We start from the raw sequence: 17,290 nt of genomic DNA, 5'->3' as shown, positions 1-17,290 counted from the left end.
TTGCAGACATTAGTAGCTCGGCACAATTTTCGAGATTATGTATTTTTGCACAAAGCCGTGCATGTGTCTCTGCTGTCTTTGTCTGTTCCACGCGTGAGCAGTCGCAACCCCAACACGTTCTCTTTGCAAGACCTTTGTTCACTTTTCCCCATGTTGCGTATTAAAAATAGTTTTAATATACTCAGCGCCGAAGTTGATAACTTCGATAGTGAAAAGCTTGTTTGAAAATGCCCTAAGCATTCAGCTTAGGGCATTCAGATTAGGATCAATGTTTTTGTGTTTCCTTTTTTGTACAAAGAGTGTATTTGTGTGTACCAGCATTCAGGCTTTGGCTGTTCCTGGACACAAGAAAGAAAGAATAAAGAATTAGGTTGCAACAAATTATAGCGACGAGAAGGTGCGAATCGTCCTTCCAGCACCCAGTGAGAACTTTGTGGGGCTTGTCTACAAACGCTGCTGAACAGCAAAGTAGGTATGTTTATTGTTATCTTTATTATTTAAAATGCTATATTATAGAATGCGATGGGGGATTTGCGGTCGCCTGCTTGGCTGAAAAGCTAATCTCGCATTTATACACTAGCAGCATCACCCAGCTTTCTTTTGTCCGAAGTGAAGCACAGCGTCTGCATCACTGCGAAGTGGTGCTGTCTCGGTTTTACGTGGCAGTCGCTTATATCCGGCGCCTGTCCGTCGGATACGATATCGACTTTGTACTTGCTTCATCTGCTTCAAGCCTTACGGATTTTAGCCTTCAGCCGGATCTACGTCCCTTTGTCACGTGTTCAGCGTGGTAGTACAAAAGTCACGGCGAGCCTTCATCGACTGGGATTTGCGGCCGCCTGCTTGGCTGGAAAGCTAATCTCGCATTTATACACACAGTAAGAGTACGTACTCATAGGCTAAAGTTTCTTTTTGCTTGGCGTCAAATCCCAGTGTTCTGAGATCCGTTGAACAGTGTGTGTCAATCAAATCATGGGTGTCGATATTTTTGTCTATCGAGCTAGATAGGATCCATGCTTTCTTCGTGCTCGCACCCGCGGTAGCGGGAAATTGAAATAATTTTTATTTTCGCCACGAGTTTTCGCTGTGTTACCACCGATCAGAGTTGTGTTCTCACTAGCATGGTTGTGTTCACTTATCATTTTGTATAGAGACGTGGAGGTAAACCCCGGCCCCACTGACACTCCCGACAAGGCAACCCTTGATACCTTGCGAGCAAAGCTAGATGCCGTCCTTCAAAAGACTGAACAAAATCACCAAGAAAGACTACTAAGGCTTAGTGCGATCACTGTGGGATTTGGGGAACTAAGCGAAAGGGTCACAAGGCCTTGAAAAAAAGGTTCAAGAACTTTCGGCAACTAAAGAGGCAGTTACTAGGGTCTCACGAGACCTACACTCGCTCGAGGAATGAGTAGACTCAATGCCCTTCAACACCGAAGCAACGCAAAGTCTAGCCAGCGACTTAGACACTCTTGTCAACCGCATGAGGCGAACTAATCTTGCATTCAAAGTTACTCCAGAGCAGCCCAGGGAAACGTGGACTAGAACTGAAGAAATATTTTTTGTCACTTGTGACTTTGTCACTTTGTGACTTGGATCACTTGGATTTCATTCAAGTGATCCAAGTCGGGTGAAATTGAAGGGGCACACTATGCATGTAGAAAGAACAAATTTTCCTCGCCCCATCACTGTAAAGTTCCTGAACTTCAAAAACAAGCAAACAATTCTCGAAATGTTCGCACAGCCTGAAAACCTGGCTTCTCCTATGGTATGGATTGAAAACGACCACCCCCCATGGTACGCGAAGTTCGGAGGAGGCTTTGGAACTGCGCAAAAGCCCACCGCACTACCCATATGCGTGCGCACCTAGTTTTTGATCAATTGCTTATGGATGACAAGCTGTTTTTGTACGACTCTCAGACATATACTGTTGTTGAATCACAGCGTAACTTAACGAATACTACTGATTAAAGCGGAAAGAGAGCACTGCTCATGACTTATCTTGCTGCACACTTTCGGAGTGTATTACCGAAACAAAACAAACTCTGATATAGGGTAATGAGACGCGGGGAAAAATGCGACAGTTTCTGTCTAGCGCCGTCGATCTCCTAAACAAGCAGTCGGAGTACGTTCAAACTTCACCGAGAGTTACCGTGACCTATATACACTTTGCGTGTGTAAAATTTGATAAATGTCGGTAAGAATCTTCCGAAAAAAAAGAGAAGTTGAAGTGGACGTGTTTACCTGCTACCTAAAGGATGCAAAATTAAGCGCCAGGTTTCGCTTCGAGACGTCACCCCGGTTGGCACTAACTATTCTGCCAAAGTGAGCTTTAATTTTAATGCGAAAGCGTTAACTGTCCCATGGAGCGAGCCGACGCCATCAGCTTTGGAACCGCGCCAAATGGCACCTTAAATCCTTTCTCCAAGTGAAGTCAGTTCCCAGCTATGAGACCACGCGAAAAGCCTAGCCAAACGGCACCTAGTTTCCCCGATCCCAAAGGAGCGGAGTAAAGCTGATGATTTTTCGGCTTCGGTCCCATTGGCTGGTGCCCGTCGACGAGGCTTCCATTGGCCGCTGCGCGTTAGTTTCAACGATCGCTCACCCAATGGCGCTGCGTGTCCGCGAGGCAGCGGCTCCACCGCTCCACGCCCAACGTCAGCGCGCACGCTCAACCATCAACGCAAAAAAAAAAAAAAAAAAAGCGGAAGAGCGGCGTGCATGCTTTCGCATTCACAACTCATAAGAAGTGCTTAGGTGTAGCTCGAGCCTTTTATAGGTATGCTTTATTAATGCGAACGCATTAACTGTCCCATGGAGCGAGCTGACGTCATCAGTTTGAAGCGCGAAAACGGCACCTGGTTTCCCCGATTCCAAAGGAGCGAAGTAAAGCTGATGGATTTCGCCTTCGGTTCCATTGGCTGGCGCGCATCGATGGGGCTCCCATTGACCGCTGCGCTCGTCAGTTTCCACGACCGCTTACCCCATGGCGCTGCGTGTCCATCAGCGCGCCGTTAACACGGAGCGTCCAAGGTCAGCGTGCCCAGGAGAGCACGCACGCTGACCGGCGACGAAAAGTACACAGCAGACGAAAAAGGGAGCGGACGAGCGGCTTGTATGCTTTCGCATTCACAACTCATAAGAAGTGCTTAGGTGTACCTTGAGCTTTTTTATTAGCTCCATGCGGACCAAATTTGAGCGATCTGTGGTTGCTTTTTTAACGAAATAATTATTTACATAACGGATTACGTGCGGGACAAAACACGACAATCTGGCATTCGATGACGCCTATGTCAATGACGCACGAGTCTCCTGGTTGCTCTTGAGCCATATTATTTTTCTCCCGGTGCCTAGAATGGTCCGAACTTATATAAAAGAAAATAGGCAGGGCCTCATAAAGCGAAAGTGACACGAAGAAAGCGCTTGTAACACCTCTCTGATCTCGTCAACACAAGTTCGTAATTTCGAACAAAGATGTGTCTTAGCAGTGATTTTGTTGCACTTGAACACTTGTCGCACTCGACCGAGTAGTGCGTATGCAGAATTCTTGACCAGAACATACCAGAAGCATACAACCCCATCTTGAGACACCTCTTCATTAACGCTTGCCATAAATGGTAACTGCTTATGCTTGCTTTGTGTCTGAACTGCTTAAGCCTGTCTTTAGACAAATGCTTAAAGGGGGCCCTGCAACGACTTTTTTACTGTTTTTTAATTTGCCACCGAACCTGAGCACGCTGAACGTAGTCACTTCGTAAACCTTTTCTTTTCTCGAAATTTGCTTTATTTTAAAAGCTATAAGCATATTGAAATTACAAAAACAAGCAAAAAAGAACCTCCTTCATGACGTCCTTAGTCCTCTGTCCCCCCCCCCCCCCCCCCCCCCCCCCCTTGCCTTTTTCCCGCGCCGGAGGATTCCCCTTGCCGCGGCGACTGAAGAATGTGGGGAGCAGTGATTTCCCTACACTCCCTCTACGGGGGTGTAACCCCTCTTTGTTTTTTCGTAGGCACACCCCATTAATTCACAAAAACTCCTCTATTCTCAATGCCCCACCCTAACCCCCCTAAAAAGTTATACAACCTCCCCTAACTTCAATTCCTGGGGAAACCCCTAATGGGGAGGGAGGGGAAGACGGGGAAAGGAGGTGAGGCCGAGGAGAAAGAGCTGCCCTGTTCCCGGGCAGCTCTCTCTCCTCGGCTGACGTCAGGACCAACAACGTCACGATTTCGTCACATGCCGTGCGCATTCCACACCACGGGGCGAGGAGGAGGAGGAGGAGGTTTTCGCGTCATCAGGTTAAAATATGACACACTCATATTTAGTTACTCTCTCTCCGTGCCCGCTGGGTTGCCCGAATCACAAGAGACGTGGAAACCGCAAAAAAAGGTAGACGCGTAATTAGGATTGCAGGGCCCCTTTAAGTCGCCGGTTCTGACTCACGCAAACCCTTTCATTCGTATTCTTCAAAGACCAGCATTTCGGTACATCATTGCTTGAGGCTGCATCGTTCCGATCGTAGGTGTTTTAATGACAGTGAAAATAAAACGAATCAGCACACTCTTCAAAGATGGAAGGGCTGCGATAGGGGTAGGACGATGGACCGGTGAGTTTCCAATTTGTTCATCACTTCACTTAGGACCCGAGCTTCCGTGTAGTCCTCATGAGTGAAGCATCTGCACAATAAAAAGTAGAAAGCATAAGGTGTAGTGATAATAACAGTTATCTACAAATGCTACCAAGAACATACGGAAAACATACAAGAATATGATCATTTTTTCTGGATTTTTAATGCATTTAAAGGGGCACTGACACACCAAAGGTCGTACTTTTTAGTGTCTAAAACGATGCAAATTGTAGTCATAGAAACGCAAAAAAACGCATCGCAAAAAGAAAGAAAAAAAATAAATTTTACGCGCGCGCGTTTTTTATTTTTTGGCGTTTTTCTCTCCCGCTTCTCACCTTCTCGCTTCTTTTGATTTGTGATGTCAAAAATCATGAGATTGAAAAGCTTTGTAAGCGACATTTCTATAACTTTGAATAACGGCAATCGTAAAACATATTTCTTAACGCACTTGCGCACGCACTACGGCCCTTCTTTTTGAAATGCCAAAAACCGGAGTCCGGTGTGATGTCGCCTCCTGGATTTGTATCGTCCCTCGGAAAACATGGCGGCGCTTGACGCACATAGCAGAGGATGATCGGTGAGTCGGAGAATCGGACGAAGTGGTGTTTTTGAGGTGCCCGACGACCTCTCAGACTTCGAAAAGGAAATCGTCAAACGGTCAAAACAACTGAGTTTGGCGTCTGTGTATCGTAGTTTCGTTTGTGACTCCGTCGGGGCAGCCTTTCAGACGTCAAGCGTCGATGCTGAACCGAAATCTGGATTCCACAAAACACGGCGGCAAAAGCGTGCAACGGGATGTGGCAAACACGAAAACATCATTCGTGTAGCGATATCTCGAACGGATGGTCGTATTTTTTGAAAAAAAAAGAGGCGCATTTGACAGAAATGTTCACGTCATGTTTTTCCGAGAAGGAGAGGGAACGGCCTCGCTTCTTCTCCGCCTCACCGCCTTGAGGGAGGGAAGCGAAGAGAAGAGGAAACGAGGTATCTCTACGTCACGCGCCTCGTCGGCCTGGTTCAATCTCGACCTTTGTTTCTAAAAATACGGCCGTCCATTTGAGACATCGCCTTACGAGTAGTGTTGTAGGGATTGTAGCGTCCCACCTACATCTCCTGCATTGTTTTTTTTGAAATCCAAATTTCGGTTTATCATGCCTTTAAAGGGATGCTGAACCGAAATCTGGATTCCACAAAACACGCGGCAAAAGCGTGCAGCCGGGATGCTACAAACACCAAAACATCTCTCATACAGCGATATCTCGAACGGATGACCGTATTTTTCAGAAAAAGAGGCACATTTGACAGAAATGTTCACGTCATGTTTCTCCGAGAAGGAGAGGGAACGGCCTCGCGTCTTCACCGCCTTGAGGGGACAAAGTGGAGAGAGGATGAAACGAGATATCTTCACGGTCACGTGCCTCGTCGGCCTGCTTCATTCTCGACCTCCTCCCCCCCCCCCCCCCCCCCCCCCCCCCCCAAAAAAAAAAAATACGGTCGTCCATTCGAGATATTGCCTTATGAGTAGTGTTGTAGGGATTGTAGCCCCGCCTACATCTCCTGCATTTTTTTAAAAAAATCCGCATTTCGGTTCACGTCCGTAATTAAATAAAAAAAAAAAAAATCAAAAGAAAATTGTTTTTTGATGGCGGTTGTGGTGGCAATGTTGCACCCTTAAAGGGTCCACATCACATGTTTTCCAGTGGAATCAACTGAAATTTAAGGTTTTTGCAATGCTTTTGTTTAATTTATGTCAGGACAGACAGCCCTCCAAATTGTTCTTATATACACACCGCAGTACATTAAAAATCACATTCTGTTTGTTGGTGTTGTCCCCGTCCTGCCACCGAAAATGTCTTTAGCATAGTGTCCCACCACAGGGCGTTCGGGGCAATTAACAATTTCTGGTCTTGAACATACCTAAACAGGCGAATCTCAATTGGCAGCAAGTGAAGAAACCATAAAATTTAGTTTTCTTAATATATATTACAAGCCGTCCCCGCGGCTAACTCACCATGTCCTATTCCACACGAGTTCTTGCGCCAGTGGTCGGTCACAGCGCAGCGGTGAAAATGCGAAACTGTTCCGTCCAACACGCGCACCAAGCACATAGCACAAACCAACACGGCGGTCCTCACGGCGAGGTAAACGATTCATCACGGTCGGCACTTCTCATGTCCGGAAATGACTGACTACTTCCGGCTGTCTCGGTCATCCTTCGTTCCCGTAGCCTGTTGCGCTTGCGGTCCGAGTTGGGTGTCTCAGAGAGCATGCGGTGTAGCTTCTGCTTCTTGATGAACGACCCCGAGTTTGGCGAAGTCCTCTGTCTCGGGCTCGGAACACTAAGACTTGAACCTAGGGCCTGCTTCTTCCGCGCTTGCACTAGTCCGTACACGAAGGCCGCCAGCGTACTCCTGGTGCTCGGATGACGGTTCATGGATCGCACCCGGGCTATCTTCTTGCCGAGGACGTAGTAGGTTTCCATGGTCCCTTTGCCCTTGACCTGGACGGGGCCGCGGTACTGGACATTGTAGCCGTGCTCCTCTAAAAGTTGCGCCGTGGCTCTGGGGACTTGGATGTGGTCCAAGGATCCGGTAGAGTCCATTCTGCTGGCTTCATTGACAGTGTTGCCCCAGATGTCGTATACCGGCTTTCTGGCGCCGATCACTCCACCGACGAGGGGTCCGTGACTGATTCCTGAAAATCAGTCGTGTTTTGTGACTTTCGGCTGCTGTTTTAGTGTTCATGACAATATTGGATTGACGAGAAACATCAGCAACATATCTCGTATGAACGTTCAATATTACACTCACGAACTTCGCACAGAACACCAAATTTGTCAAATGTGGAAGTAGCGGGTGTTTGGCGAATTCATACTTTATTTTTTTTAGACGTAACAGACATAAGTTTCTGCAACTGTGCAACAACCAACAAGTTTGAGGTTGAAACTGTGTTACTTGTCACTACGTTATCTTTGTTTTAAGCAGTTGTGAAAGTGAAGCACACTGCCTAGAGTTTTAAAACGTTATGAAGAACAAAAGTAAGAATAAAAAACAACAACTTGTGAGTATATTATTTACGGTAGAATACAAACGACTTACACTATGAGGTAGAAAAGGTAATAACGCGATCACATAAATACTACAGAAATAATCGCTTACAAGTTTTTTTTACTTAATTAACCTTTATACTACCGCATTCATTTCACTGAATTAGCGTTTTTGTTATAGCTAGGTTGCATTAAAATTAATACTATCATATTGGTGGCATCGTCACTATTAACAAGCACAGAGTATGACATCGTGGTTAACATCCACAGAACATGCATACGAAGACAAGGCATTAGTGTGTGATGTGCATAAAAAATTGTGCTTTAGTTCTCTCGACATACAATGACAAAATAGGTTTCAGGTTAATAAGTTCTCAAACTCGACCTATTGCTCAAAGATGCCACAGAAAAGAGGTGCCTTAAAAACACTTGAACAGATAACTAAACTAGGAAAACCTTGAGCTACGTAGGCACTGAAGGTTCTTCGACCAGATAGCTGAGGACGATATATCTCAAAACGCAATTAATTAAGCAATGTCGTCATTCGGCATTCTCACCACTCTGCCTTTTTGCCTTTGTCAATATCTTTTTGCCGATGCCTTGTTGAGATTTTGGCGTGCAATTTATAAAATAAATAAATTGTTTTATTTTTCTCGTGCCCACTAACCTCTCGGTTTAAAGTGTGGTGCAAAAAACATACATGGAATAAATCCCAAAGATACAAGAAACAACAAAGTTAAATCAATAAAAGTCATGCAACATTATCATAATGCAAAAATTGATTATTGATTAGTTCGCAGACATCCAGTCACATAGACTCAACATAAACTCATGAGATGAAAAGATGTCGAGCTTAAATTTTTGTGAATCGTAAGCAATTTGTATCCTTGACAATGGGATCACAGCGGACAAGCGAGATGGATAAAAAGTTGAAAGTAAATTTGAAGCAAGGCAGAAGTTAATTTTAAGCTTACTCAGTGTCATAAACCTCGAGAAGAAAGCATCTTCGGGTGCACTCGCACTACATTTGAGTGATGGAACGCGACACAGCTAGCGCATTTGAGGCTATGCTTGGATTTTTGGAGTTTTTTCTTAAGCTAAAAGGCTGCAAGTAGAAATATTAGTATATCTTAATTTACTTGTCGGCAACCAACGTGGACGGTCAAAGTCGGTGTCTGAAGCTATCTGCTATGAGCACAATGCGAAGAGACGCCAGTGCTAAACGCATAGGCCATAATTTTGGTACAATTGTATCTGCCTTGTTTATCTGTGAAAGTCAACTGTGATAATGATTAATGCCCACCTTGCTACATACAAAACGTATTGAGAGTTGTGAAAGGCCTACATATGGCCTACCTACCTACCTCAGAGACTGAAATGTAATATATACACGAAAATCAGAACTAAACATTTGCATAAAAGTTTTCACGAGAATTTTCATCGTGGTACTTAGTAGATAAAAATGCCCCGAAAATCATTCATATCACAAATATGTGTTTTGAAATTTAGCTGCTTTGATAGAAATGTATACTAGAGATATGTAACTGAAGTCTCGGGTACATACAAGAATGGACCTATGGTCCACTCATTTTTTGTATTCTTGCTGCCACTTTACACTCGCAAAATTCGAAATAAATGTTCAGTCAACTATATGTTTTAATGATCTTGCGTTACCCCTCCCCCCCTCCCCAACCCCATCGTTGGTGTAGGCTAAGTAACCAAATCTGTTTGTATGAATTTCTGTTAAAATAATAATTTAAAAAAGAAATCAAGTAAAACAATTCACCTTACCAACGCGCAACTTGAAATTGTTGAAGGAGTGCTTGTTTACATCCTCGAGAGCTTCCTTCATAGAAAATGCAAAATCGACTAGAGCGGTAAGGTGGACCCAAGCGCACAAATTCTGGAAAGAAAAATAACTTCGTTGTGATAGAATATAAACATACTACATATACCAAATTCTTTACAAATTTCGATATTCAAATATGTAAAAAAAAAAGATTCTTTCATAAATACCCTCGTTCACAATGCTGTGTTCAAAGTGCTTCAATCATTGCTGAAACGGAAATTTTGCTCAGATAATGATAAAATGTATAGGTTTATAAACGAAAAAGGGGATAAAACCAAACACAAAGAAGTGACACTATATTGCTCTTCTTAAAAGTTTAGATGTTTCAGACTAGCTCGCAACGTAAATATTGTGCTAAAAAGTTATTGGGGAAAGTTAAGTGTGTGACATACGTGTCCTATCCAGGTACTTTAAAAATTCGTATGAATTCAGTGTTTCTTTAACTGCATCATGTTTAACTTGAACTTTATGCTTATAAGGCATATCGCACTTCCTGAAATATTTTGAAGCTGAGCAATACCTCATGATGATATCAGAAAACATGAGAAAGTGTTTAAGGAAAGGTATTTTTACCTGATCTTTTGGGTTGAGACCAGAGGCTGCCATATATGTGCTACTAATTGTCTTGATTTTTTCCAGGCACTGGAACCGCTCATCATCCAGCAGCTTCGAAAAAAAGGTTAAAACGATATGTGAATTTACACGACATAACTTTAGAATGAGAACACGTTTTTGTTCTTATTACTATGGCTGGGTCACGTTCACTAAATTCCTATCGCCGTTTCATTTTTACACCCAGGTAAAAGGTGATCGCTGCCAATTAATTAATCCCTAACAGCATGTGTTAAAATATATCAAATTTATTACCCTTCCACATTAAGTACCCAAAATGTTTTAACTCACTAAAAGTTTAACTGTTGAAGCTGCTAAACATTACAAAAATTTTAAAGCACTGAAATTGTATATATTGTTGATATTTTGTTATTCAACATAAAAAGGCAGTAAAAGACGATATGATTTTGAAGTCTTGACCAAATATTCCTTGAAGCATAAGATCAGTCAATTTAAAAATGCAAAACAATTTTGTCTCACAAACTACACTTCTTAACCTGATAACTTCAATGCGGCATAGACATAGGTAAGACAAAACTTACTAATATAACTTAATATTAAACTTGAACTTGAACTGTTATAAAATGACTGGTGTGGCTTTCATGGCCTCAACAGAAAATAGCACAATATTACTGTCTCCGAAATATCAAAGTGTAGATAAAAAAGTTTGCGTTCCTGCAATGAACTCCATCATGTTTATTTTTGCACACTTATGAAAAAAAAGATGCTTCCTGGATTTGATTAATATTTCATAAAACTGCTACATCTTCTGGCTTTTTTTTTTAAGCCAGTATTTTCAATGTTTTCTCAACCAACCTCGAATAGCATAATCTGAAGGTGAATGTTTTTGGAATGAGCTTTGTAATGACGCTGCGTTAATTTTTGTCCCGAAAACCGAAACACGCGCATTGCGTTGTCTTGATGAGTCACCATTTTGAGGTAAGACGTCAGTTTTTCTCCCAAAAATCAATGCGGCGAGTGTAGCGATGCCAGATGAAACTTTGAGTTATACTTTTGTATTCCGTTATCAGTCATATTTTTTTTTTTCCGGTTTGAAAGTTGTAGACAACGAAACCCAGACAATAATCTAGAATTGTACACCTTGGCATAATTTAAATCATCAAAATTTGAAATTACCTGATCAAAATCAAATATGATTTCATTCAGCAGTCGAATGCATTCCACACCGTTGTTAATATCCTCAGAGTAAAAATTTGCAAAGTTTGGAATGGAAGCAAAGAGAACGCCACAGCAGACGTATGACTGGGCATAAAGTTCCTGTAAAGAAAGCAAACAAATTTTGTAAAGGAAATTCTGCAGTCAAATTTAGCAATGATAACGTTAAAGACTTCACGAAAAACCTGCTAGAGTCAAAGCGTGTTGAACAGTTGGCATAAATAAGGTGTTATTTTTTTTAGTACAGCACTTGAAATAAGCAAATGGTTCTTCCGGATATTGTTAACCACTGCGGCGTACATTGGGGCACGAGATTGAGAATATAATTAGCAAAGTAATTGCCTAAAATTCACGAAATATTTTTCAAGCGTTCGCCTTAGCTGGCGTATTCCAATCGGGGATATGCATCCAGTTATAATAATAGGCCATATCCGCAATTAAGGAAACTGAGTTCTTCCCGTTTTTCATTGACGATTTAAGCTACGAAGAACACGAAGTATTGAAAAGAGCGTGCACAAAGTCAGAGACAAATCTGATGTTTTTACGTGCCAAACCAACGAAGGGCATCTGGCACGCCCCAGCGGAGGACTGAGGAATCATTTTGACCACCCCGGGATATTTCGACGTGCAACCAAAAGCTGGGTTACACGTTGCCTTCTTCGCAATTAAGCCTCCGTAAATAACATGCACAAGAGTGAATAAATGAATTGGGGGGTTTACGGCGCAGGAGGGAGATGGGCCATAGTGCGCCATAGTTCCCACTAAGAGAAACCCGAGAGACTGTATGAGTATACATTCGCCTTGATAATTCTTACACGTTGTCTCCATAGACGTGGGAATGTCTCAAAAAGTGTGAAGCTTCATGAAAAGAGATACATAAAGTAATACTGTGAACCAATGATCAAGTAGGCCTAGCTTTCACTGACCTCATTTTTCCGGTCATGAGTAAGAAAATAGGTGGCGACATGATCTGGAAGAACGTTGCGCAGGAGCTGCGTGTTGTAGCTGCAGATTTCACGCATGCTTTGAAGGTTCGTCTGTGCCTGACGTTTCCACAGAAAGTCCAGCCGGGATGTGACTTCCGTCTGTAAAGATAACAAAGGATTGACATTTTTGATTAACTCACTTGGGTAGTAAAATGAAATAAAGCCTAACAGCACTATTCTTAACTTTAACTGTAGCAGCATCATTACTTTCACTTGGCTGAAAATATCCTCCTCCCTTCCCAAATTAGAGGCACTAGAGCACACACAGTTCAGAAGTAATCTCCCACAGCATGAAATATGTTCACAGACACACTCGACATTCTAAGCAACTTATTCAGGATGCAATCTGAATTCACTGGAATTTACCGACACTTTCATATTTTTTTTCACATATATTATTTGCATGCTGATATGTAATCAAGTCTCGCAATGTTACAAACATTTTATAGAATGCAATTCCTGGGTTCAGAAGTTGGCTTATTTTATAAAAAAATATATATGTGCCTCTTCCTGTCATAGTCCTAAAACAGCGCGAATACCATCGAGACGCCCATGTTAAGAATACAACCCAAACGTCAAAATCCTCAAAGTCGGCACCCTTTAAAGGGTAACTGCAAAGAAAAAAAAAGTGTATTTTTAAACAGCCTAATTAGGACAAGCATGTCACAAAACAATTTTTCCAACAAAAACAAAATTTTTACGACAATATTTATTGCGCGGGACTGATTTTAGTTTGCGGCTATTTCTTCCGTTTTAAATCGCGCGCCACAAAGTTGGTATTATGCGTCACAGAGTGGCTGGAATACGTCACTCCATGACGTTTTCCAGCCACTCCGCGCCCGTCGAAAGAGCGGGAGTTTCAAATGTAGAGAGGTTGTGACTCCGACTAAATTACGTCCTCTGGCGTAAATATTGCTAACAAAAAATAGTTTTTTTCGCGGAAGAGTTGTTTTGTGACATGCCTGTCCCAATTAGGCTGTTTAAAAAAAAAACACTTTTTTTTTCTTTGCAGTTACCCTTTAAAGCGCTTGAACGTTAATTTTCTTCCAATACTTTGGCAAAAATAAGGCCTCATTCAGAATAAATTTATGTGCAGCATAAGTCTCCCTGCAACATTACCGAATCAAGACAGGTGTTGTCACAAAGTGGATTGACGTTCAGTATTGAACTCACCAGCCTGCAGTGGTAGACGACAATGTAGAAAAATACGGCTATGAGGATGGGCATCCGGTCGTCTACTGAAACTATTCTATTCAGGAAGGAAGGAAAAAGAACAACCAGTGGAACAATACAATTACATTCATGCTCTAGTTCACAACATTGTGATGACAGATGCTACAGTCGGTGCTAAAAATCATTAGCACAAAGAAGCGACTGCCGTGCCAGCGAAGGGCCGACAATATGGCACTGCGGTCGCACAAACACAGCGAAGACAAGATTGCTTGGCAAGTGTCGTCTTTGCAGCCGGTGGAGGTCGGCAGACACCACACACGATCCCAAAGCGCGCTTTTAAACCATTATTTTTATGCTTCAGGCTTTCGTCGGTCATGCATAAGTGTGCGCCAAAGAATTGCTCGTTGAGAGCAGTAATATCGTTTTTGTATTCACCATTTTAACTTCATTGGCGGCTTACAACGAGCATCCCTGAGCTTGAAAAGTGGGAACGGACCGGTCATTCTCGTTCTCGGCGTATTCCCGACAACGCAGCGCCGCGATATTAGGGAGTTTTCGTAGACCGGCGTTTCCCCCTCCGCTGAGCCCTCCGCGAGGAAAAAGGCGCTACTGCGCCTGCGCGCCGATGGCCTTGACTGTAGAGTTCGGGGTATCGTAGCGGGTTGCGGAGAGCCGTTGCGGGACGGCGAAAACCCATCTACGAAAACTCCCTATTAGGGAGTTTTCGTAGATCGTTTTTGCTGTCCCGCAACACTCTTCGCAACCCGCTACGAGAGTTCGGGGTATCGTAGCGGGTTGCGGAGAGCCGTTGCGGGACGGCGAAAACCCATCTACGAAAACTCCCTATTAGGGAGTTTTCGTAGATCGTTTTTGCTGTCCCGCAACACTCTTCGCAACCCGCTGCGATACCCGGAACTCTACAGTCAAGGCTATGGGCGCGCAGGCGCAGTAGCGGCCTCTTCGGTGCGGAGGGCTTAGCGGAAGGGGAAACGCGGTCTACGAAAACTCCTTATTAGGGAGTGTTCGTAGATCGCTTTCGTCGTCCCGCAATGCTCTCCGCAACCCGCTATGATTCCCGGAACTCTACAGTCAAGGCCACCGGCGCGCAGGCGCAGTAGCGGCTTCTTCGTTGCGGAGGGCTTAGCGGAGGGAGAAACGCGGTGTACGAAAAAGTCCCTATTACCGCTTCCGCTGTTAATCGCTTGTGCTAATTTTTTTTTGTGCCGATTATTTGTATGTTTAATGCAATGCATTACACAAATGTAAAACAAACGTTCAAACACCCAAATTAAAAGTTGGATTTAAAGTTAAGCATCGATATCATGGCCAACATAGAACGACAGCGTCGGATCTGGTTGTCTCGAGTCTAGGACCACCAACATAATGGTAGGGGATAGAAATTTATTTTTAATTGGGGCTTGATATTATCTTTTCGTACCGAACGTTCTGAGTTTTTTTAATTTTTATTTAGGCTACGTTAGTCATTTATTCCATGTTCCTTCTTAATTAAGTCTAACGCTCTTGGAACCCTAAGTTCGCTCCCTTACACCATACCACCCCGCTTCGTTACACCGAGGTTTGCATTACCTACGAACTCAATTAGCTGCCGAGTTACAAAATTTCTTGCAAGTGAAACCAACGTGGAACGAACAAGCAAAAAAAAAAACAACAACAACAAACAGGTAATGAACATTTTCCTATGCAGACCTTCTTCTCCCAAACCCTTTTTCGTTTTCGTTTTCCTTTTTTTTTACACATACACGTCACTTGACAACAAGGGAAGGAAAAAGGAAATCCTAGCCGTCTCGCTAACCTTCCCCTCCCCCTCCCCCTCCCCCCCCCCCCCCTTCCCCCCCGAAAAAGAAATTTATATGTATTTTAGGTTATCTTACGTTGTCCTACGAGCCAAACCAGCCAATCAAACGTTATGAAAGAATCACGCGACTAAAGGCTCCGCGCGTCACAGCGTCCCTACCGGAGGTCACGGGGTACTCGCATGGCATTAGATTGGGTTCAATGGCTCGTAACCTCCTGTGCGGTCCCTCCAACCATGGCGGAATTGGCAAACAGAGGAGCGCGTTTGCTTGCGCAACTCTCTTACTCTGAGAGCGTACTCTTGGTCGCGTTATTGTGCAGTTCTTTGCACTAGCTTTCGAGAGTGCGGGGGTTATTTGTTTCGTTTTTTTTTTTAGCGGAATAATTTAGACATGTTTCAATTTCCTTGAATTCCTTTCAAGAAACTCCACTCCTTTTCTTTTCCTTTCTACTTTTCTCTGCGCAAGCTAGTTTTGCCAAGAGGTCGGTTTAGGTTCTAGCCATTACGGTACTTGCACAATCTAGATACCAGTAAGGTTCTCCACACTAACGATTTTAAAATATCAAACTACAGGAAGTCACGTTTCTTTGACTATTAGCATTCGCTGCACTAAAGTTTCTGGCTCACCTATTCGAATAAGAAAAAAAAAGAAAAAAAAAAGAAACGGTGATAAGATGCTTTCTGACGCTGTTGCTTTTTCACATACAAACTAGAGTCTACATTTTGAAACTAGGGTAGAGTTACAAATTCTTCAATTTGAAAACTCAGTAAATTGACTGAAAACGAAAAACGTTCTTTCTCTCCTTGGAAACATTTTTTTTTTTTTCAATGAAGGCGAACCAAAACCATTCGCTACAATGAGCTCAGGAGAGACTGAGTAGAAAAGAAACACGGGCCTTTGGGGCACAAGTTTTAGACCCTATTTCTCATACCCCAGTGGCTTATACTGATTTTCGAAATTACAATTTATATCTACCGTTTGATTTCTGCTGTACAAATAGGTTTTTTTTTTTTAAGCTTCACAGATTTGTTTAAAAAAGCCTTGAAAGCTACACTTTTGTGCTTTGGGCAGGTAAGTTATATGGCCAGGGGGACATAGTATTGGGGGGGGGGGGGGGGGGGGGCTAATCGCAACAATCAGTCGGCTAATTAAGTACAATTTGGTAATTAACCTTTTAATTAGTGAAAATAGTCACATGGTTCAACATTAGAAACTTGCTGAGCGTCATCGAAAACCACTAAATCAGTAATTTTTAGAAATTCTTTGAGCGCGTGAGAAGCGCAGTCGCGCTAAAGTTACCTCACCACTCATGCAGCAGGAAGGCTACCGGTGCGACAATGTGTCCGCGCGATTTTCCCGTCTTTTTATCATCATAGCCCCACCCTTGTACCTGTTGCGCAAGTGGTACCTTTAGCGCAATGTTACGCTTCCGACGCGCTCAAAGTATATATTTTTTTTTAATTACCGATTTAGCGGTTTTCGAAAATGCTCAGCAAGTTTCTGATTGGAACGATATGTATATTTTCACAAATTTAAAAGTTAATTAACAAATTTTGCTGAATTAGCGGAGTGATCGTTACGATGAGCACTCCTATACTATTTCCCCCTGCACAAACTGCATAAGTGTAGCTTTTACGACACTCTTGTTTAAAAAAAAAAAAAACCTGTTAATATTAAAACAAAATAAAATTTAAAAAATACCCACCTTATATATATGGGGATTTATTTTCCCGGTTTACGAGGTAAAGTTTACAGCTTTGGCCCACCTCAAGTCTCTGACGTCACGTCATTGCGGTGGCGCTGCTGTCGGCACAGCGCATGCGCAGATGCTTCGCCTCAGGCGAATCTGTTTTCTGCGCACGCGCAATGCCCACACCCGGTCTGGGTAAACGCGGGCTTGTTTATAGACGGTGTGTAGGTCGATAGGGCAGGGCGCGGTGCATCCCGAGCACTTTATCATCCCCCCTCAACCAATGAGAATGCGTCACGAGCCGATAAGATCGCAG

At 43.2% G+C, this 17,290-nt stretch overlaps 1 protein-coding gene across 1 annotated transcript in view; it reads right to left on the bottom strand.

Annotated features, from left to right (window-relative positions):
• Window positions 1–4,505: 4,505 nt before the first annotated feature.
• The window catches only part of LOC8026196 (adenylate cyclase type 8), a 295,086-nt gene continuing 282,301 nt past the window's right edge, over window positions 4,506–17,290 (bottom strand). Inside the window, exons 12-18 of the mRNA XM_042286207.1 lie at window positions 13,468–13,543; window positions 12,235–12,393; window positions 11,270–11,410; window positions 10,094–10,186; window positions 9,463–9,574; window positions 6,637–7,319; window positions 4,506–4,674 (exon numbers count right to left, since the gene is read on the bottom strand). Of these exons, the coding sequence (XP_042142141.1) occupies window positions 6,757–7,319; window positions 9,463–9,574; window positions 10,094–10,186; window positions 11,270–11,410; window positions 12,235–12,393; window positions 13,468–13,543 (1,144 nt within the window). The 3' untranslated portion in view covers window positions 4,506–4,674; window positions 6,637–6,756. The remainder of the gene's footprint in view (window positions 4,675–6,636; window positions 7,320–9,462; window positions 9,575–10,093; window positions 10,187–11,269; window positions 11,411–12,234; window positions 12,394–13,467; window positions 13,544–17,290) is intronic.

This window comes from Ixodes scapularis, unplaced genomic scaffold (assembly GCF_016920785.2).
Source record: "Ixodes scapularis isolate PalLabHiFi unplaced genomic scaffold, ASM1692078v2 PGA_scaffold7__128_contigs__length_106722199, whole genome shotgun sequence".
NCBI lineage: Eukaryota > Metazoa > Arthropoda > Arachnida > Ixodida > Ixodidae > Ixodes > Ixodes scapularis.
This window is presented reverse-complemented; position numbering and strand designations above follow the sequence as displayed.